Source organism: Scyliorhinus torazame, chromosome 10 (assembly GCF_047496885.1).
Source record: "Scyliorhinus torazame isolate Kashiwa2021f chromosome 10, sScyTor2.1, whole genome shotgun sequence".
NCBI lineage: Eukaryota > Metazoa > Chordata > Chondrichthyes > Carcharhiniformes > Scyliorhinidae > Scyliorhinus > Scyliorhinus torazame.
In genome coordinates, this window is record NC_092716.1 from 99,274,291 (window position 1) to 99,296,193 (window position 21,903).

General features: G+C 47.4%; 1 protein-coding gene across 2 annotated transcripts in view; it reads right to left on the reverse strand.

The window, feature by feature from the left end:
- pdpr (pyruvate dehydrogenase phosphatase regulatory subunit) overlaps positions 1-21,903 on the reverse strand; it is a 120,541-nt gene that overhangs the window by 87,580 nt on the left and 11,058 nt on the right. For both annotated transcript variants that reach the window (XM_072518482.1, XM_072518481.1), the window contains exon 4: positions 19,705-19,786. In XM_072518482.1, the coding sequence (XP_072374583.1) occupies positions 19,705-19,786 (82 nt within the window). The remainder of the gene's footprint in view (positions 1-19,704; positions 19,787-21,903) is intronic.

Sequence of the window (21,903 nt, forward strand, 5' to 3'; positions counted from 1 at the left end):
CCATCTAAGCCCACTGTAATCACCACGAACGAACGAGGATTTTGGCATTTGATCTTGGCTTTCTCTTTTCAAAAAATTAATTTACGGGATGTGGGCGTCGCTGGTTAGGTCAGCATTTATTGCCCATGCCTAGTTGCCCTTCAGAAGGTGGTGGCGAGTTGCCTTCTTGAACCACTGCAGTCGAGGTGTAGGTAAACCCACTGTGCTGTTAGGGAGAGAGTTCCATGATGTTGCCCCAGCGACAGGGAAAAAGCAATAATATATTTCCAAGTCAGGGTGGTGAGTGACTTGGAGGGGAACCTCCAGGTGGTGGGGTTCCCAGGTATTTGCTGCTCTTGTCCTTCTAGACGGTAGTGGTCGTGGGTTTGCAAGGTGCTGTCTAAGGAACCTTGGGTGAGTTACTGCAGTGCATCTTGTAGATGGTACACATGGCTGCCATTGTTCGACGGTGATGGAGGGTTTGAATGTTTGTGGAAGGGGGAGCAATGAAGCAGGCTGCTTTGCCTGGATGGTGTTGAGCTTCTGGAGTGTTGTTGGAGCTGCATTCATCCAGGCAAGTGGAGTTATTCCATTACACTCCTGACTTGTGCCTTGCAGATGGTGGACAGGCTTTGGGGGGATCAGGAGATGAGTTACTCACCGTAGGATTCCTAGTCTTTGGCCTGCCCTGGTAGCTACAGTATTAATGTGGCTAGTCCAGTTCAGTTTCTGATCAATGGTAACCCACAGGATGTTGAATGTGGGGGATTCAGCGATGGTAATGCCATTGAATGCCAAGGGGCGATGGTTAGATCCTCTCTTGTAAGAGATGGTCATTGCCTGGCACTTGTGTGGCACAAATGTAACTTGCCACTTGTTAGCCCAAGCCTGGATATTGTCCAGGTCTTGCTGCATTTGGACATGGACTGCTTCGTTATCTGAGGGGTCGCAAATTGTGCCGAAAATTGTACAGTCATCCGCAGACATCCCCACTTCTGAAAGGTTACAGAGGGGAAACTAGGAGTTGTAAAATAGTGAGCCTAACATTTGGTGTTGGGATATTACTAGAATCTACAATTAAGGATAGGACAACTGAACTCCTAGACAATTGTCAGCTGATTAGCGAGTGTCAGCATGGCTTTGTAAATGGTAGGTCGTGCCTGCTGAATCTGATTACATTTTCTGACTAATAGATCAGTAATGTATATGGATGTTATTTATATGAACTACCAGAAGGCATTTATAAAAGTTCCTCATAGGTGAACTTTAGCCATGGCGAGCGTACGGACAAACACCACCAGGTCTAAATACTTCCAGCTGCACAAAGGAACGGGGCAGGGATGCCCGCTATCCCCACTGCTTTTCGCTCTGGCAATCAAGCCACTGCCGATCGCCCTCAGAACGGCAAACGGCTGGAAAGGTATCCAGAGGGGGGGACAGAGAGCATAGAGTTTCACTCTATGATGATGACCTGCTTCTCTACATCTCGAACCCCTAGGCCAGCACGGAAGCAATCATGAAGATGCTAAACGAGTTTGGAGCCTTCTTAGGCTCCAACAATGGACGAAGATTTTATAGACAGATAGGCTAGATGGAGTTAAGTGTGAGGTTATTCATTTTGGCTGAAAAATAGAAAGACAAATTATCTAAATGGAAAGCAGATTCAAAATGTGTCTGTGCAGAGGGATCTAGGGGTCTTTGTTCATGAATCGCATAAAGTCAGTATGCATGTACAGCATGTAATTAAAAAGGCAAATGGAATGTTAGCATTTATTGCTAAAAGTATAAAGGTAAAGAAGTGTTGTTGCAATTGTATAGGGTGTTGGTGAGATCACATCTAGAGTATTGTGTCCAGTTTTGGTCTCCTTATTTGAGGAAGGATGTGGTGGCATAGGAGGCAGTTCAGAGGAGGTTCACCAGATTGAGTCCGGGGATGAAAGGGTTGACGTATGAGGAGAGATTAAACCATTTGGGTATAGACTTGCTGGAGTTTAGAAGGACAAGAGGGGATTTGATCGATGTATACAAGACACTAAAAGGGATTGATTAGACAAATGCTCCCCCTTGTGGGGCAATCGAGGTCACAGGTATAGGTTGAGAGGCGGTAGATTTACAACGGAGTGTTAGCCGTTTAGCTGCTGTTGTATAAAGAGTCAAAAGTTCTACTCCTTCTCACAAACACCTTTATTTTCCTTTAACACAACTCTGTACAAAAACTCTATCATCACATCACATGCCCCAAAGACCACCTGAAGTTTCTTGGATTGGATTGGATTTGTTTATTGGCACGTGTAGTGAGCTACAGTGAAAAGTATTTTTCTAAGAATAGCTCAACAGATCATTAAGTACATGAAAAGAAAAGGAAATAAAAGAAAATACATTTAAAAAAATATAAAATAGGGCAACACAAGGTACACAATGTAATTACGTGAGCACCGGCATCGGATGAAGCATCCAGGGGTGTAGTGTTAATGAGGTCAGTCCATAAGAGGGTCATTTACGAGTCTGGTGACAGTGGGGAAGAAGCTGTTTTTGAGTCTGTTCATGCGTGTTCTCAGACTTCTGTATCTCGTGCCCGATGGAAGAAGTTGGAAGAGTGAGTAAGCCGGGTGGGAGGAGTCTCCGATTATGCCGCCCGCTTTCCCCAGGCAGCGGGAGGTGTAGATGGAGTCAATGGATGGGAGGCAGGACCGTGTGATGGACTGGGCTGTGTTCACGACTCTCGGAAGTTTCTTGCGGTCCTGGGCCGAGCAGTTGCCATACCAGGCTGTGATGCAGCCAGATAGGATGCTTTCTATGGTGCATCTGTAAAAGTTGGAAAGAGTTAATCTGGACATTCTGAATTTCCTTAGTTTCCTGAGGACGTATAGGCGCTGCTGTGCTTTCCTGGTGGTAGCGTCGACGTGGATGGACCAGGACAGATGTGTGTTGATGTGTACCCCTAGGAATTCGAAACCGCTAACCATCTCAACCTCGGCCCTGTTGATGCTGACAGGGGTGTGTACAGTAGTTTGCTTCCTGAAGTCAATGACCAGCTCTTTAGTTTTGCTGGCATTGAGGGAGCGATTGTTGTCACTGCACCACTCCACTAGGTTCTCCATCTCCCTCCTGTATTCTGAATCGTTATTCGAGATCCGGCCCACTATGGTCATATCGTCAGCAAACTTGTAGATGGAGTAGGAACCAAATTTTGCCACGCAGTCATGTGTGTACAGAAAGTAGAGTAGGGGGCTAAGTACGCAGCCTTGCGGGGCCCCGGTATTGAGGACTAATGTGGAGGAGATGTTGGTGTTTATTCTTACTGATTGTGGTCTGTGGGTCAGAAAGTCGAGGATCCAGTTGCAGAGTGAGGAGCCAAGTCCTAGGTTTTGGAGCTTTGATATGAGCTTGGCTGGGATGATGGTGTTGAAGGCAGAGCTGTAGTCAGTAAATAGGAGTCTGATGTAGGAGTCCTTGTTGTCGAGATGCTCTAGGGATGAGTGTAGGGCCAGGGAAATGGCGTGTGCTGTGGACCAGTTCCGGCTGTATGCGAATTGCAGTGGATCAAGACGTTCTGGAAGTATGGAGGTGATGCGCTTCATGACCAACCTCTCGAAGCACTTCATTACGACTGAAGTCAGGGCCACCGGACGGTAGTCATTGAGGCACGTTGCCTGTTCTTCTTTGGCACCAGTATGATGGTGGTCTTCTTGAAGCAGGTGGGGACCTCGGAGTGGAGTAGGGACAGGTTAAAGATGTCCACGAACACATCTGCCAGCTGGTCAGCGCAGACTCCGAGTGCACGACCAGGGATCCCGTCCAGGCCCGTCGCCTTCCGAGGGTTCGCTTTCAGGAAGGCCAATCTGACTTCGGAAGCTGTGATGGTGGGTGTGGGTGAGTTATGGGCTGCTGGGGCACTCGACAGCGGATTGTTGGTTTCCTGCTCGAACCAAGCATAGAATGCATTGAGCTCATCGGGGAGGGGTGCGCTGCTGCCGGAGATACTGCTCAGCTTCGCTTTGTAGCCCGTTATGTTGTTTAGGCCTTGCCACAACCGCCGAGAGTCTGTCTGTGACTCTAGCTTGGTTTGATATTCTCTCTTGGCATCTTGGATGGCTTTGAGGAGGTCGTACCTGGATTTCTTGTATAGGTAAGGGTCGTCTGACTTGAACGCCTCCGGCCTGTCCTTCCGTAAGGAGTCAATCTCGCGATTGAGCCATGGTTTCGAGTTGGGGAACGTACGTACTGCTTTCTTTGGCACGCAGTCGTCCACACATTTGCTGATGAAGTCTGTGGCATACTCATTTAAGTCGGTCGCTGAGTTCTTAAATATGGACCAGTCCACTGTCGCTACGCAGTCACGTAGGAGCTCTTCTGTTTCCTCGGACCAGCACTGCACGACCTTCTTAGCTGGATTCTCCCGTTTGAGTTTCTGCACGTATGCCGGGAGAAGGAGCACCGTCTTATGGTCTGATTTCCCAAAGTGAGGTCAGGGGATGGAACGGTAGGCGCCATTGATTTTTGAGTACCTGTGGTCAAGAGTGTTGTCGCCCCTGGTGGGACAGGAGGTGAGTTGCTGGAATTTTGGCAGTACACTCTTGAGGTTGGCCTTGTTGAAGTCCCCGGCCACGATGAACAAGACCTCCGGGTGTTCTGTTTCGTAGTTGTTTATAACTGTGTACAGTTCGTCCAGCGCCTTCCTCGCTTCTGCCTGGGGTGAGATGTAGACTGCTGTGATAATGGCTGAAGTGAACTCACGTGGAAGATAATATGGGTGCCATTTCATGGTCAGGTATTCCAGATCTGGGGAGCAGTAGGTCGCCAGGGTCGCTACATCCAAGCACCAGGAGTTGACGAGGAGGCAAACCCCTCCACCCTTTGCTTTGCCTGATGATGGGGTGCGGTCCGCCCGGTGAATTGTTTCTTTACATATCAGTGTCAATTACTGTATACTTAACATAAATGAGACATTTAATTGGAATGTCTCTTAACCCATTCCTTAACAGTCTCCCCTTCCTTGGAGAAAATAAATAATTTGGTGAAAATAAAATTACAAGAAACTCAAAACTATATACAATGTCCCCCCTTCTTTTTTATTAGTTTTGGAAGGAAGCAGGAGCCGTTCATTAACAATATCCAAAAATTTCTGTGAAATTGCCCCTCTTTTCATAAAACAGTCAGACAATTAATAGCTACTGTCGACCCATTTAATTTTTGCTATCTCCCCTCTGTCCAAAATCTGCTTCAAACTTGCAATATCTATCCTTAACCTTTTTAGAGAACCCCAAAGTGTATCAAGGAGTTCACCTGACCCACAATTTTTAATAGATTGTGGTATGGGGACCACACGGCCCACTTTACAGGTGTGGTACAGCAGACAATGGACAAGTGTTTTTTAAAGCAAAACAATGTTTATTCTATGAACGCAAGTTAATCTTTTTTAAAACAAACAGTGAACATCGAAGCAACCATTAATTCAAATACAACCCCAAAGACTACAACCCTAAGTAACCCTGTAAGCTGTCCTTTTTCCATCCAAAAGACTTAACAAACCTTCAAACAGGAGTACATTAGGTTTACATTCAATACTGAGACCTTTTACAATACTGAGACCTTTTACAATTCTGAGTTAACCAAATGATCCATAGATAGTCTTTGGATGGCAGAGATCAACAGTACAGCCCTTTGTTTTAACTTCAGATGCAGCTCACTGAAAAACACAGACATCCAAGCTTTTTCTCAAACTGAAACTAAAAAGCAGAAGTAGAGCTCAGCTCCACCCACACTCTGACATCACTGCAGTAACATGAGCAGCCAAACATTTCTTAAAGCGACATTCTCATGACAGCAGCCAAAGTGCTTTTGACCACTCTCCTTATTTTCTTTGTTTCCCACACAAGAGGGCAACATTTACCATTGTTCCCCAAAAGGAAAATTATAAAACCACCTGCGTTTGAAACCCCATCACATAAATTTGCATAGGACGCATCACGATAGACTATGAGTTTTATTTGCCCAAGGTCACCTAAAACTGGGAACCTCAAAACACACTCCTGCATTTTTAGTTTGACCAGTGCTTTATTTGCTCTTATTATGTCTTCCACTTTGGGATCATTCATTTTTTGTACTCAACTCTAAGACATCAAAACTAACATCCGGTCTAGTCTGTCTACCTAACCAATTCAGTTGCCCAATTAAACTTTGCAGTTGCTCTTTTTCCATCTTTGAAACCACTGCGTCTTTTTGTGAAACCCGACCACGACTAATTGCTATTGGGCTGTGCTCTCCAAATAAGATTGCTGACGTAAAGTTGCCCCTAACTTAATCTGTCCGATTTCCATTCCAATATATTTAAATGCACCGGAAGCCTGACTTCCAACCCTGAATTCTTTCCTCAAACCAGAGATTACAAGAGCTTCAAAATCACTAGTCCCACCCCACAAAAAAATCATCGACATGCATCATAAAGATGCCAGAAATATTTCCTTTATAGTGCCAGTAAAATATTGCCGGATCTGCTTTCAACTGGCAACAGCCTAACTTTAACAAAACTGACCTTACCCAAAAATACCAGACTCTAGACGCATCATTTAATCCATATACACATTTGTTCAACTTCCAGAGTACCACTTCTGTGTTAGCTGCCTCTTTAGGAGGACAAAGAAAAATATCTTTCTGAAGCTGATGCCCCTGCAAAAAGGCAGCTTTTATATCTATAGATTTGCATTTCCATGCCTTTGTGGCTAATAGAGCCAAGATGATCTTTAAAATAACCTTTCTTGCTGTAAGTGTATCGACCCTTAAATCCTGATCTTCTAAGTTTTCTTCAAATCCCCTTGCCACAAGCCTGGCCTTTGCCTTGTAAGTTCCATCCGGAAGAACCTTTTCCATGTAAATCCATCTCTGGGATAGAGCTCTTTTGTCCCCTATCCAGTACTTCCATGTATACCCCAAATTCACTCCAACTATGCAGTTCTTACTGTTTGGCAACTTTTATAACTTTTTCATCTAATTTATTGGAAACCACCAAAATCTCACGTGCATGTGGGCTTCTACTCCTAGTAGTATTTATAGTCTTACTCATGTTCCGAGACCTTGATAAACTACGTCCCCTACCCCACCTGGTATCTCGTTCTGTACTGCTACTGCTTGATCTTTCCATTCTGCTATGGGATATCCTTTCAATAGTTCTCGACCTTTTCCTGTGAACCTGTTTACTATCCAATGTATTATCTGAACTGGCACTGCGTTTCTGTGCCCTCCATTTTTGAACGTCATGTTCCCAATCCATTGTCTTGACACCCTCCCTTGAATGCTGTACATTCAACCAATGTTTATAATTTCCAGTGGCCTTCCCTGCTCTACTGATGACATTTACATCGTTCCATTGACTAGACTCTTCAGGCAAGTATGTTACTTTTGTACCAACTTTTGGCAGTTGTCCTTTCGGAAAAATGGACTGTCTTATTCATCAGAAGTATTGTGTTCCTCTACAGAAACCCTGTCCATATCAGTTAACTGGTCCTCATAGTTCTGTAACATGTGCTTACCCGATGACCCTGGTTCCTCGTCATGCCTGTCTGCTCTGTCTAAATTTGAACATTTGTAATCTGTACCCATTATCCTTGATGAATGTACACTAACAGTTTGATTGCCATGTTGCAAAATAATTGTTTTGCCATCTATGCCTATGATCTTCCCTGGGCCTTTCCATTCATTAAAATTGTCTCTCTTATAGTATACTATGTCTCCTTGCTGAAAAACAGTATTTGATGGCCGTACATTATGCCTTAAAGCTCTGCGAATTCTTTCAGAGACGTCTGCTTCCAAAAAAGCTTTTCTACTGCTATGTAATGCATTTAAATGCTCAGCAAAGGCAGAGCTAATCGTAGTCCCTTCCCAAGCTGGAGGCTGGTCATCCAAATGAGTGGAATTTTAGGATTTCTACCAAACACTAATTGATAGGGACTATAGGCCCCAACCATTTGCAATGAATTCTTTGCATGTACCGCCCATGCTAAAGCTGAATTTAACTTGCAATTTGGTCTATCTGCCAAAATTGTCCGGAGCATGTCATCTATTAAGGCATGGTTTCTTTCACAGACACCATTACTAAATGGGCTTTCCGCAGCCGTATTCATAACTGTGATATTCACGTTTTCACACATATCCCTAAGTTATTATTATTATTAATTCATCATTAGCAAGTTCTCCCCCATTGTCCGGAAGGAATTTTGCCGGTGGGCCCATTCCAGTCCCTATCCACTTTTCCACGATTTGACCCAGAATTACTCTTTTTTCTTTACTTTGTACAATAGTTGATTGACTAAATCTGGTTGCTAAATCTACAAAATGCAAAATAAATATATTGTTAGCTTTATCCCAGATCTTAAGGTCCATGGCCACAAAGTTGTTAAAATCCCTGGCCAAAGGTAGGGTTACTATCGGTCATGATGGTGTCCTTCTGTACTTCTTACAAACTTCACAGCGATCACCAACCTGTTCTATCAGCTTAGTATAGTGTTCATCCCTTACCCCTGCATCCTTTAATAAATTTTTCAGTCTCCGAGGAGACGGATGCGCAAATTGTCTGTGCAGTTTTAATACAACAAGCTTTTTATCAGCTAAAGTCCCATTTCCAACTGCCATTAACACATCCTTAACAACTGCACCTGAAATATTATTTGTCAGTAATAGAAGACAATAGTGTCCCGACTGTGTAAATTGTAAATCCACCGTCTTTCCAAAAACTGTTGCCTTATCCTGTTCCATATCCAGTTTCATGTGTGCTTTCTTCATCAATGGTCAACTCAGCAAAGGTATCTCACTTGATACAACATCCTTGCTAATGAAATGATTCACTCCGGCAATATTGCAAGGGATCACCACTCTCTTCAGCGACTTCAGAGTATTATCATCCCCAAACCTGAAACTTGTGGAACTTTCAAATTCCTTAACCTTGTTACGATTTTCAGCATTCAAAGAGTCCAGGTAACATTTTAACCAGTCAATTCCACACATAGTAGATGTGCAGCCACTGTCCAATACAGCACAACTGAAGGAGTCTGCAACCAACACCCTCATTACCAGAGTAAAACTGCTTGCTAGTAGGACAATTCCTTCTTTCTGGTCACTATCTTTTTCCTCTTCTGACTCTTCCGTGTCATGTGTCGCTTCACTCTATTATAACGTGTTGGACAGTTGAAAGCATAATGGTATTGAGAGTCACACCGAAAACATCGATTTATCATTCCCCGGGCATTTCTGGGGTTCATCTTCCTATTTCCATTCTCCATGTCTCTCCTCCTATTATAGGTTATAAATGGGTTTCTGTCCTCATAATTTCTGGGTCCCGATCTCCTTTCATACTCTTGCAACCTGTTCGTAGCCGTATGATTTTGCCATTCTGTCAGTAGTGTAACTTCCATAGTCTGCTTTATTGCTGACTATCCTATTTGAGTCATAGGAATCGAATGTTTCCCCAGAAACCTTTTTAAGGCCTCTGTCATCTGATCGAATAAGGTATCCTTATCCGCAAACTGAACTCCTGTCAAAACCAGGGGTCTATCCATGTTGCTCACTCTAGCACAGTCCAGTAATTTAAATGCCAACACAGATTGTGGAAATTCCAGGCTGTGCTTCTGCAGCCTTTTCTATCGTCTGCCAAATTCCATTATATAGTCTTCAATGGAGACATCCTCTGTTTTCCGGAATCTATCAAAATCTGACCAGGATACATACACACTTAACAAGTCATCCTTCTGATAAATCTTATCCATATAACGTAATAGAGTCTCCAGACCTTCTTCTAAGTCTAACTCTTCCAATACCAGATCCGAACACTTTGCTTCGGATTTTACTCTCATAAGGTAGAGAAAGAGCCAATGCCATACCTTTTTTCCTCTTTCCCAAGGCAGTTACCTTAGTCCACATAACAACTGCACTTCTCCATTGGTCGTACGATCCCCATTCAGAAAATAAGGGGGGATAGTCATATCCGGCCATCTTTATCCTAGGTTTAGCCATTATATATACTTTATTTTTCTCACTCACTCCTTGGTTGGGTCTTGAAAAGTTGTATTTTTCAACCCTTCACATTTGCACAGCAACTGTCCTCTGCTAGCACTGTCATGTGAGAGTACCTTTAAGAAATGAGTGTTTAAGAAATGTACCTTTAAGAAATGGGTGTTTATCAGTGATGTCAGAGCGTGGGTGGAGCTGGGCTGTCTGTCAGATTTTTACTTTTGTTTTAGGCTGTTTGCTGCAGGGTGTGTTTTAGTTTCATTTTCAGAGCTGGATAGCTGCAGTCACAACCAGAAGGTGTATGAGTCTCTCTCTCTGTAATCTAAAGACTGTAAATCGATCCTTTGGTGATTTAAAACTAATAACTGCTCTCAGTAGCGACTTTAACCTGATGTGCTTCTGTTTGAAGGATTTTTTAAAAGTCTTATGGATGTTAAAAGGACAGCTTAAGGATTACTTAGTGTTGTATTCTTTGGGGGCTATATTTGAATTGATGGTTGCCAAGATGTTCACTGCATGTTTTAAAAAGGTGAACTTGTGTTCATAGAATAAACATTGTTTTGCTTTAAAAAATACTTTTCCATTTCTGCTGTACCACGCCTGTAGAGAGGGTTGTGTGCTTCCCAAACCACAATCTATTAAAAGTTGTGGGTCAGATGAACGACATGATACACTTTGGGGTTCACAAAACCCTGGCCATTAACACCACTGTTAGCCCTTTAGCTGCTGTTGTATTAAGAATTAAAAGTTCTACTCCTTCTCACAAACACCTTTATTTTCCTTTAACACAACTCTGTACAAAAACTCTATCATCACATGCCCCAAAAGCCACCTGAAGCTTCTTTTCTTTTTTTTTTAAGAAATATTTTTATTCAAATATTTACATATTTTCAACAAACCCCCCCCCCCTTACAGAAAAAAGAAAAACAAAGAACACATAAATAAACATCTTACAACTACATCCTGAATTCCCCCAATATACAAACCCCCCCATTAAGCAATAATAAACACAGTAGAAAACACAAAGTACACCCCCCCTCCCCGTCCTCCCCCGCCGGGTTGCTGCTGCTGCTGACCACCTCCTGACGCTCCGCTAGAAAGTCTAGGAACAGTTGCCACCGCCTGAAGAACCCTTTCACAGACTCTCTCATGGCAAATTTTACCCTCTCCAATTTAATGTACCCTGCCATGTCGCTGATCCAGGCTTCCATGCTTGGGGGCCTCGCATCTTTCCACTGTAGCAGAATCCTCCGCCGGGCGACCAGGGACGCAAAGGCCAGAATACCGGCCTCTTTCGCCTCCTGCACTCCCGGCTCGTCCGATACCCCAATAGTGCTAACCCCCAGCTCGGCTTCACCCGGGTGTTCACCACCTTAGACACCGTCCTCGCAATACCCCTCCAGAACCCATCCAGCGCCGGCACGCCCAGAACATGTGGGTGTGATTTGCTGGGCTCCCCGAGCACCTCCCACACCTGTCTTCCACCCCAAAGAACCTGCTCAGCATCGCCCCTGTCATATGCGCTCTGTGAAGAACCTTAAATTGTATCAGGCTAAGCCTGGCGCAAGAGGAGGAAGAATTAACACTACCCAGGGCGTCCGCCCACGCACCCTCGTCTAACTCCTCCCCAAGCTCCTCCCATTTACCCTTTAGCTCCTCCACCGAGGTCTCCTCCTCCTCCTGCATCTCCTGGTAGATCGCCAAGACCCTGCCCTCTCCAACCCACACCCCCTGAGAGCACCCTATCCTGGATCCTTAGTGCTGGAAGCAGCGGGAACTCCCTCACCTCCCGTCTTACAAACGCCCTTACCTGCATGTACCTGAAGGCATTTCTGGGGGGGGGTAGCCCAAATTTGTCCTGCAGCACCCCAAGGCTCGCAAACGTCCCATCTATAAACAGGTCCCCCATCCTTCTAATTCCTACCCTGTGCCAGCTCAGGAACCCTCCATCCATTCTCCCCTGGACGAACCGATGGTTCTCCCGGATCGGGGACCAAACCGAAGCCTCTACCTCACCCCTGTGGCGTCTCCACTGCCCCCAAATTTTCAAAGTCGCTGCCACCACCAGACTCGTGGTGTACCTAGTCGGCGGGAGCGGCAGCGGTGCTGTCACCAGCGCTCCCAGACTCGTGCCCACACAGGACACCATCTCCAGCCTCTTCCACGCCACCCCCTCCCCCCCCATTACCAACTTGCGTATCATCGCCACATTGGCAGCCCAGTAATACCCACACAGATTAGGTAACGCTAACCCTCCTCTGTCCCTACACCGCTCCAGAAACACCCTCCTCACCCTCGGGGTCTTTTTCGCCCACACGAATCCCATGATGCTCCTACTGAGCCGCTTTAAAAAGGCCTTAGGGATCAGGATGGGGAGGCACTGGAATATAAAAAGGAACCTCGGGAGCACCGTCATCTTCACTGACTGTACCCTACCCGCCAGGGAGAGTGGCAGCATATCCCATCTTTTAAACTCCTCCCCCATCTGCTCCACGTCAAGCCTCGTCAAGTTGAGCTTGTGTAGGGCCCCCCAGCTCCTGGCCACCTGGATCCCCAGGTACCGAAAACTCCTTTCCGCCCTCTTCAGTGGAAGCTCGTCTATCCCCCTTCCCTGGTCCCCTGGGTGTACCACGAAGAGCTCACTCTTCCCAACATTGAGCTTATACTTGGGAAAAGTCCCCAAACTCCGAGGATCCGCATCACCTCCGGCATACCCCCCTACTGGGTCCGCCACATACAGTAACAGGTCATCGGCATACAACAAAACCCGGTGTTCCTCCCCCCCCCCCCCCCCCTCCGGACCAGCCCCCTCCAGTTCCTGGACTCCCTTAGAGCCATAGCCAAAGGCTCAATTGCCAATGCAAATACCAAGGGGGATAGGGGGCACCCCTGCTTCGTCCCCCGGTACAGTAGGAAGTATTCCGACCTCCTCCGATTCGTGGCCACACTCGCCACTGGGACTCCGTAAAGTAGCCTAACCCAACTAATGAACCCCTCCCCGAACCCAAACCTCCTCAACACTTCCCAGAGGTACCCCCACTCCACCCTATCGAAGACCTTCTCCGCGACCATCGCCGCCACTATCTCCGCTTCCCCCTCCACTGCAGGCATCATGATTACGCTAAGGAGCCTCTGCACATTGGTATTCAGCTGCTTTCCCTTAACAAAACCTGTCTGGTCATCGTGAATCACCCCTGGGACACAGTCCTCAATTCTGGTAGACAACATCTTCGCTGACAGCTTCGCGTCCACGTTGAAGAGAGAGAGATTGGCCTATACGACCCACACTGTAATGGGTCCTTGTCCCGCTTCAAGATCAGCGAGATCAACGCCCTGGTCATCGTCGGGGGTAGGGCCCCCCTCTCCCTTGCCTCATTGAAAGTCCTCACTAATAGAGGGCCCAGCAGGTCCATGTATTTCCGGTAAAATTCCACCGGCAACCCATCTGGCCCCGGTGCCTTCCCCGCCTGCATACTCCCCAGCCCCTTAGTCAGCTCCTCCAGCCCTACACGGTGCCCCAAGCCCAGCCACCTGCTCCTCTTCCACCCTTGGGAACCTCAGCCGATCCAAAAATCGACGCATTCCCCCCCCCCTCCTCCGTCGGGGGCTCAGACCTATACAGCCCCTCATAAAAGTCTCCAAATACCCCATTTATTCCCACCGCACTCTGCACCGTGTTCCCCCCTTTATCCCTAACTCCCCCAATATCCCTCGCTGCCTCCCGCTTCCAAAGCTGGTGTGTCAACATCCGGCTAGCCTTCCCCCGTACTCATATACCGCCCCTTGTGCTTTCCTCCACTGCACCTCTGTCTTCTTGGTGGTCAACAGATCGAACTCAGCCTGGAGGCTTCGTCGCTCCTTGAGTAGTCCCTCCTCGGGGACCTCTGCATACCTCTTATCCACCCTTAAAATCTCCCCCACCAATCTCTCCCCCTCTCGCCTCTCCTTCTTCTCCTTGTGGGCTCTAGTGGAGATTAGCTCACCCCTAATCACTGCCTTCAATGCCTCCCAGACCACCCCCACCTGCACCTCCCCATCATTGTTAGCCTCTAGATAGCTTTCAATGCACCTCCGGATCCGCCTGCTCACCTCCTCATCCGCCAGCAAGCCCACATCCAGGCGCCACAGCGGGCGCTGGTCCCTCTCCTCTCCTAGCTCCAGCTCCACCCAGTGCGGGACATGGTCTGGGATGGCTATGGCCGAATACTCCGTGTCCTCCACCCTCGGGATTAGTGCCCTGCTCATAACGAAGAAGTCTATCCGGGAGTAGGCTTTATGGACGTGGGGGAAAAAAATAAAATTCCCTGGCCCCTGGCCTGACAAACCTCCATGGATCCACACCTCCCATCTGGTCCATAAACCCCCTCAGCACCTTGGCTGCCGCCGGCCTCTTACCCCTCCTGGACCTGGAGCGGTCCAATGCTGGATCCAGTACCGTGTTGAAGTCCTCCCCCCCCCCCCATTACCAAGCTCCCTGCCTCCAGGTCCAGAATACGGCCCAACATGCGCCGCATAAATCCGGCATCGTCCCAATTCGGGGCATATACATTCACTAATACCACCGGCACCCCCTGCAGCTTACCACTCGCCATTACATACCTACCTCCATTGTCTGCCACGATGTTCAGCATCTCAAACGACACCCGCTTCCCCACCAAAATTGCCACCCCTCGATTCTTTGCGTCCAACCCAGAGTGGAAAAGCTGCCCTACCCACCCCTTTCTCAGCCTAACCTGATCTGCCACCCTCAAATGCGTCTCCTGGAGCATAACCACATCTGCCTTCAGTCCCTTCAGGTGCGCGAACACACATCCCCTTTTCTAGGCCAGCCACGTGCCCACGCCTCCTGCAATCTCCATTCCCCCCAGCGGCAGATCCCCACCCCGACACTCTCTCCGAGCTCCAGCTCCCCTTTGGCCAATGCAGCAGGAACCCAGATCCCCTCTCCCCCCAGCTAGGTCCCCCCCTAGCTGCGTTGCTCCCCCATAGCACTCCCGTAAGTCAGCTGACTCCTGCTGACCCCGGCCACTCCCGCCACTCCATCGACCCCCAAGTGTGGTAGTCTCCCCTCCCCCCCCTCCTGTCCATCAGCGGGCACTCCTCTCCAACTACGCCCTTCCCCCAGCCCCGCCCCCTTCCTTCCCTTGCACGGGAAAAAGCCCGCGCTGTCCATCAAACCGGCCCCGCCCTCTCTGGCGCAGCTCCCTTTTGCGGCCTAATCCCAGCTCCCCACCTCGGGCCTCCCATCCCCCCTCCCCCCAACGGGGCCCTGTCCTTCCAACCACCGACGCCCACACTCTCACAAAACCCCCACTTCGAACCATTTCACCCTACCCCACCCAGCACCCAAGGAAACAATACAGAACAGAACATCCCCCAAAGCACAGTAACCACAGTAGCCCCCCGCGATCTCCCCTCACAACCGACCCTCAGTCCGTGTCCAACTTTTCGGCCTGAATAAAGGTCCACGCCTCCTCCGGCGTCTGAAAGTAATGGTGACGGTCCTTAAACATGACCCACAGTCGCACCAGCTGCAGCATCCCGAATTTCACCCCCTTACGATGCAGAACCGCCTTCGCCCGATTGTACCCGGCCCTCTTCTTGGCCACCTCCGCGCTCCAGTCCTGGTATATACGGACCTCTGCATTCTCCCACCTGCTGCTCCGCTCCTTTTTTGCCCATCTTAGGACACACTCCCTGTCCACCAAGCAGTGGAACCGCACCAATACCGCCCACGGAGGCTCGTTAGACTTGGGCCTCCTCGCCAGGACTCGGTGGGCCCCATCCAGCTCCAGGGGCCTCGGGAAGGCACCCGCACCCATCAACGTGTTCAGCATCGTGACCACATATGCTCCAGCATCCGACCCCTCCACTCCCTCCGGGAGACCCAGAATCCGCAGGTTCTTCCTCCTCGACCAATTCTCCATGTCCTCCTGAAGTGCAAAGGGATTGGGAGACCTAGTTCAGGATTCTCTAAAGGTAAACTTGCAGGTTGAGTCCGTAATTAAGAAAGCAAATGCAATGTTGTCATTCATCTCAAGAGGCTTGGAATATAAAAGCAGGGATGTACTTCTGAAGCTTTATAAAGCACTAGTTAGGCCCCATTTAGAATACTGTGAGCAATTTTGGGCCCCACACCTCAGGAAGGACATACTGGCACTGGAGCGGGTCCAGCGGAGATTCACATGGATGATCCCAGGAATGGTAGGCCTAACATACGGTGAACGTCTGAGGATCCTGGGATTATATTCATTGGAGTTTAGGAGGTTGAGGGGAGATCTAATAGAAACTTACAAGATAATGAATGGCTTAGATAGGGTGGATGTAGGGAAGTTGTTTCCATTAACAGGGGAGACTAGGACCCGGGGGCACAGCCTTAGAATAAAAGGGAGTCACTTTAGAACAGAGATGAGGAGAAATTTCTTCAGCCAGAGAGTGGTGGGTCTGTGGAATTCATTGCCACAGAGGGCGGTGGAGGCCGGGACGTTGAGTGTCTTTAAGACAGAAGTTGATAAATTCTTGATTTCTCGAGGAATTAAGGGCTATGGAGAGAGGGTAAATGGACTTGAAATCAGCCATGATTGAATGGTGGAGTGGACTCGATGGGCCGAATGGCCTTACTTCCGCTCCTCTGTCTTATGTCTTATGTCCTCGAACTTCTCCTGCCATTTCTTATGCAGCGCCACGTGCGCCTCCACCTTCACCGACAGGCCCAATATCTCGTCCTCATTCTCCGAGGCCTTCTGCCGCACCTCCCGGATCGCCACCCCTTGGGCCTTCTGGGTCTCGACCAGCTTGTCGATCGAAGCCTTCATCGGCTCCAGCAGCTCTGCTTTCAATTCCGTGAAGCAGCGCTTGAGAAACTCCTGCTGCTCTTGCAACCACTGCGCCCACGCTGCCTGGTCTCCACTCGCTGACATCTTGGTTTTCCTCCCTCGCACTTTGCGCTGCACCAGAATTACTTTTTTCACCGCTCCACTCCTGGTCCAATCCATACAATGCCGGGGAAATCGTACTGTCACCTTCCCACACTGGGAACCGTCGAACTAATGCTGCTGGGGCCCCTACAAAGAGCCCAAAAGTCCATTTCTGGCGGGAGCTGCCGAACGTGCGACTAAGCTCAGCATAACAGCAACCGGAAGCCCCCTGAAGCTTCTTTTCATATCAGTGTCAATTACTGGATACTTAACATAAATGAGACATTTAATTGGAATGTCACTTAACCCATTCCTTAACACGGAGATGAGGAGGAACTACTTCTCATAGAGACTGGTGAATTTGTGGAACCCGCTGCCCCATAGTGTGGTGGAATCGGAGTCATTAAATGTTTTCAAGAAGGAGATAGATATATTTCGGATTTTAAAATGGGTTAAAGGGTTAAGGGAACAGGTAGGGAGGTGGATTTGAGACTAGGAAGTGATAAGCCATGATCTGATTAAATGGCAGAGCAGGCTCGAAGGGCTGAATTGCCTACTTCTGCTCCTAATTCCTATGTTTTGATACCATCTTCAGCACACAACCCTCCCATCGCCTTGCCATCAACTTGGCCATTATCTTCATGTCCATATTTAACAATAAAATGGGCCTGGATTCTCCACACTCCAGCAGATCCTCATCTTTCTATGTAAACTAAGAAATAGAGGCCTGTGCCAACGTACCCAGCAACTAGCCCCTCTCCAGTCTCAGGAGGTGTGGGGCCAATTCCCCCAAGAATCTTTTATAAAATTCAATGGGGAAGCCATTCAGTCCCGGCACCTTCCTCAATTGCATCGACCCCATCCCCTCCCACTATCTCCTGCAACCACAATGGCTCCTCCCTCACTCGCCGTTTCTCCTCCCCCACCTCTGGAAGCACTAACACGTCCAAAAAGCATCCTATATCCGCTCCTCCCTGCCATCCCCCCAAACACCGATAAAAGGCCTCAAAAGCCTCACTGGCTAGGGCTTTCATCGACCTTTGCCGGGTCTGGCACCCATAATCATTCCAGCCTGGGGGAGAATGCACCTCACACCTCTCTCTTCACAATTTGCCACCAGAAATCACCCATCAGGTGGGCAGAAAGGTCAAAAAAACCAACACCTCCATGCAGGAGACACCCTGTGTCAAACCATGGCCGCCACCAAAATCCTGAAAAATGAGTTTTGAATTCAACTGGAATTAGAGGTCAACTAATTTATTATATTGTAAAAAACAGACTCTTAGTATGGCTGCAATGAAGTTTTGGTTGTTGTAAATTTTACAGTCTCTAATTCCCGACACAAGACTGTCAAACAAACAGTTGGTAATTTTGGATTGAATGCCAAGAATTCAATGATTTAAGGCGATTCTGATTATCTATTCATCTTGGTGGTACTGGAATGTGTTAAAATGATATTGCTACTGCTATTCAACAGAAAGGTAGCGATCTGAAAAAAGTTACCAGCTATGCTGCTAACAATTCCCGTTTTTAAAACTGATTTTTAAATTTTAGGGATTGATGGAAATTTGGTAACATTTTTCTGCCTTCATGAATCGCATTTGGAAAACAATACATAAGTGAGTTCTGAAATTTATTTTAAACACTTTTTTAAAAATATACAAAGGCTGGGAAAAATAGATAAATTAGGGCTTATTGTTCGAGATAGTTAAGTTTTCTTAAATTTACATTAAGTGATGCAATGGCATTTCACAATGTTTTGACAGCTTTTTAAAAATATAGTAATTGTTAGTAATTTTTAATTCATTTATGGGCTGTGGGTATCGCTGGCTAGGCCAGCATTTACTGCCCATTCCTAATTGCCCTTCAGAAGGTGGTGGTGAGCTGTCTTCTTGAACCCCTGTGTTGTAGGAATACCTACAGTGCTATTAGGGAGGGAGTTCCAGGATTTTGACCCCGTGACAGTTAAGGAATGGATTGCTGAATCTAAATTTATATATACTGTCATTTAGTTTCTTAATGTAACTGGAGTTTTCTCATGGTGACAGGAGAAAATTATGAACTGAAAAACAAACTAATTGGGCTCTGGAGCAGAACCACAATGAATCCTGTTTCTCTTTCCTTACAAACATGGGGCCATGGCTTCTCAGGTTACATGGAGGTTGATGACAAACCATCAGTTTTAAGAATTGAATAAGTAAACTGTGGACATTGGCAGACAATGTCACAGCACGGTGAAGATTTGGAGTCAAAGCTCTGCCATTCAAAGACGCAGATTAACCCATTCAGGGTCATTTGCGATCTTCTAAAACAGATGCTCAAGAAGGGAGATATGGAAGCCATTTCCAAAATAATCTCTAATGTAAAACCACCAAGCCTCGCATGATATGTAGCGTTATAGAGTCATTTACTGCACAGCAGCAGGCCAATCGGCTCATCAAGACCATGCAGGCATCCTGTGGAGTAATCCAGTCGGTTCCACTGCCCCGCTCAATCCCCGCAGTTCTGCAAGTTTGCTTCCTTCAAGTGCCAACCCAATCTCCTTTTGAAATCATTGACTGTTTCCACTAACACCATTCTCGTGGGCAACGAGTTACCAAATAATGGTAACAGCACACAAATAGAGCATTTGACGCAAATGGTCTGTGCTGGTTCTGTGAAGCTCAAATACACGGTACAAAGTGTATCAAGTCTCACTGAAACTTGAATAAAGTAACTACTACAAATGTGGAGTAACTTCGAACCATTGAACACTCCAAAGGGACTTCAGATCAATTCTTTCAAGTCTGCCATTTGTTTTACTTACTGTAATCGTGAGACGAGACGACGCAGGGAAATGAGCCTGTCCTGAGTATGAGCCAGTGAGATTGAACCAGTCTGAATATAACCTGGTAAATGCAAAGAGACCTGGTTAAGCTACACTTCTGAGCATAGTCATAGGCAGAAACACGCTAACCTCTACCCATAGAAAGAAAGAATTGTAATCACATGGCAGCTTTCACAACTTCGGCACCTCCCAAAGCACGTTAAAGCCAAAACACTTTAGTCACCATTGTAATGTAGGAAACCCGGCAGCGAATTTGCACACAGCAACTCCCACACACACTAATGCAGTGGTTCCCTGTTGTGAGGGTGACCGAATTATCTGTTTTTGTAATGTTAATGGAAGGATACACATTAGCCAGAATACCCAGGAGAACTCACTTGCTCTCCTTTGAAATAGTTCCATGGGATACTTGCCATTTCCTTAGAAAACAGATAGTACCTCAATTTATCTTCTCATTGTGAAGACAGTAACTCCAGATGCACAGGACAGCCTCACTGCTGCACTGGATTCTTACTGGCGAATACCAGCCGCCATCAGCTGATGAATCAGTACTCCTCCCTGTTGACCTCCACTTAGAAGAAGCACCGAGGGTGGTAAGGACGCATAATATGCTCTGGGTGGGGGACTTCAATGTCCCATCACCAAGAGTGGCTCGGTAGTACCACCACAGACCAAGCTGGCCGGGTCCTAAGGACATAGCTGCTAGACTGGGACAGCAGCAGGTGGTGAGGAAACCGAGAGAGAAAAACATACTTGACCTCATCCTCACCAACCTGCCTGCTGCAGATGCATCTATCCATGACAGTATCGGTAGAAGTGACAACCACATTGTCATTGTGGAGACAAAGTCCCGTCTTCTCATTCAGGATACCCTTCATTGTGTTGTATAGTACTACCACCGTGCTAAATGGGATAGACTTCGAACACATCAAGCAACTCAAGCTTTGCATCCAATTACAATCTGCAACCTCATGGCCCGGCATATCCCCCACTCTACCATTACCATCAAGCCAGGGGATCAACCCTAATTCAATGAAGAGTGCAGGAGAGCATGCCAGGAGCAGCATCAGGCATACCGAAAAATGAGGTGTCAACCTGGTGAAGTTACAACACAGGATTACTTGTATGCAAATAACATAAGACTGAGCTAAGCGATTCCACAATGAACACATCAGATCTAACCTCTGCAGTCCTGCCACATCCAGCCATGAATGGTGGTGGACAATTAATCAACTGACTGGGGGAGGTGGCTCCACAAATATCTCCAACTTCAATAGAGGCCAGCACATATGTGTAAAAGGCAAGGCTGAGGCATTGGCAACAATCTTCAGCCAGAAGTGCCGAGTGGAAGATCCATCTTGGTCTCCTCCGGAGGTCACAGGTGTCAGTCTTCAGCCAATAGGATTCACTCCACGTGCTATCAAGAAATGACTGACGGCACTAGATACTGCAAAGGCTATGGGCCCTGACAATATTCTGGCAATAGTACTGAAGACTTGTGCTCCATAACATGCCGCACCCCTAGCCAGCTACAACACTGACATCTACCCACTGACATCTACCTGGCAATGTTGAAAATTGCCCAAGTCCTGTACACAAGAAACAGGACAAATCCAACCAAGCTAATTACCGTCCTATCCATCTACTCTCCAACAACGGCAAAGTGATGAAAGGAGTCATCAAAAGTATATCAAGCGGCACATAATCAGCAATAACCTGCTCATAAATGCTCAGTTTAATTCCGCCACGGTCACTCAGCTCCTGACCTCATTACAGCGATGGTTCAAACATGGACGAAAGAGCTCAACGCCGGGATGGAGTACCTCAGGGTAGTGTCCTAGGCCCAACCAACTTCAGCTGCTTCATCAATGAGCTCCTTTCCATCATAAGTTCAGAAGATAGGATGTTTGCAGATAACTGCACAATGTTCAGACCCATTTGTGACTCCTCAGCTAATGAAGGAGTCCATGTACAAAAGCAGCAAGATATGGACAATATCCAGGATTGGGCTGACAAGTGGCAAGTTACATTTGCGCCACTCAAGTGCCAGGCAATGACAATCTCATACAAGAGAGGATCTAACCATCGCCCCTTGACGTTGCCCCGCGCAAGCGGGGAGGCGGCGGACGTTGCCCCGCGCAAGCGGGGAGGCGGCGGACGTTGCCCCGCGCAAGCGGG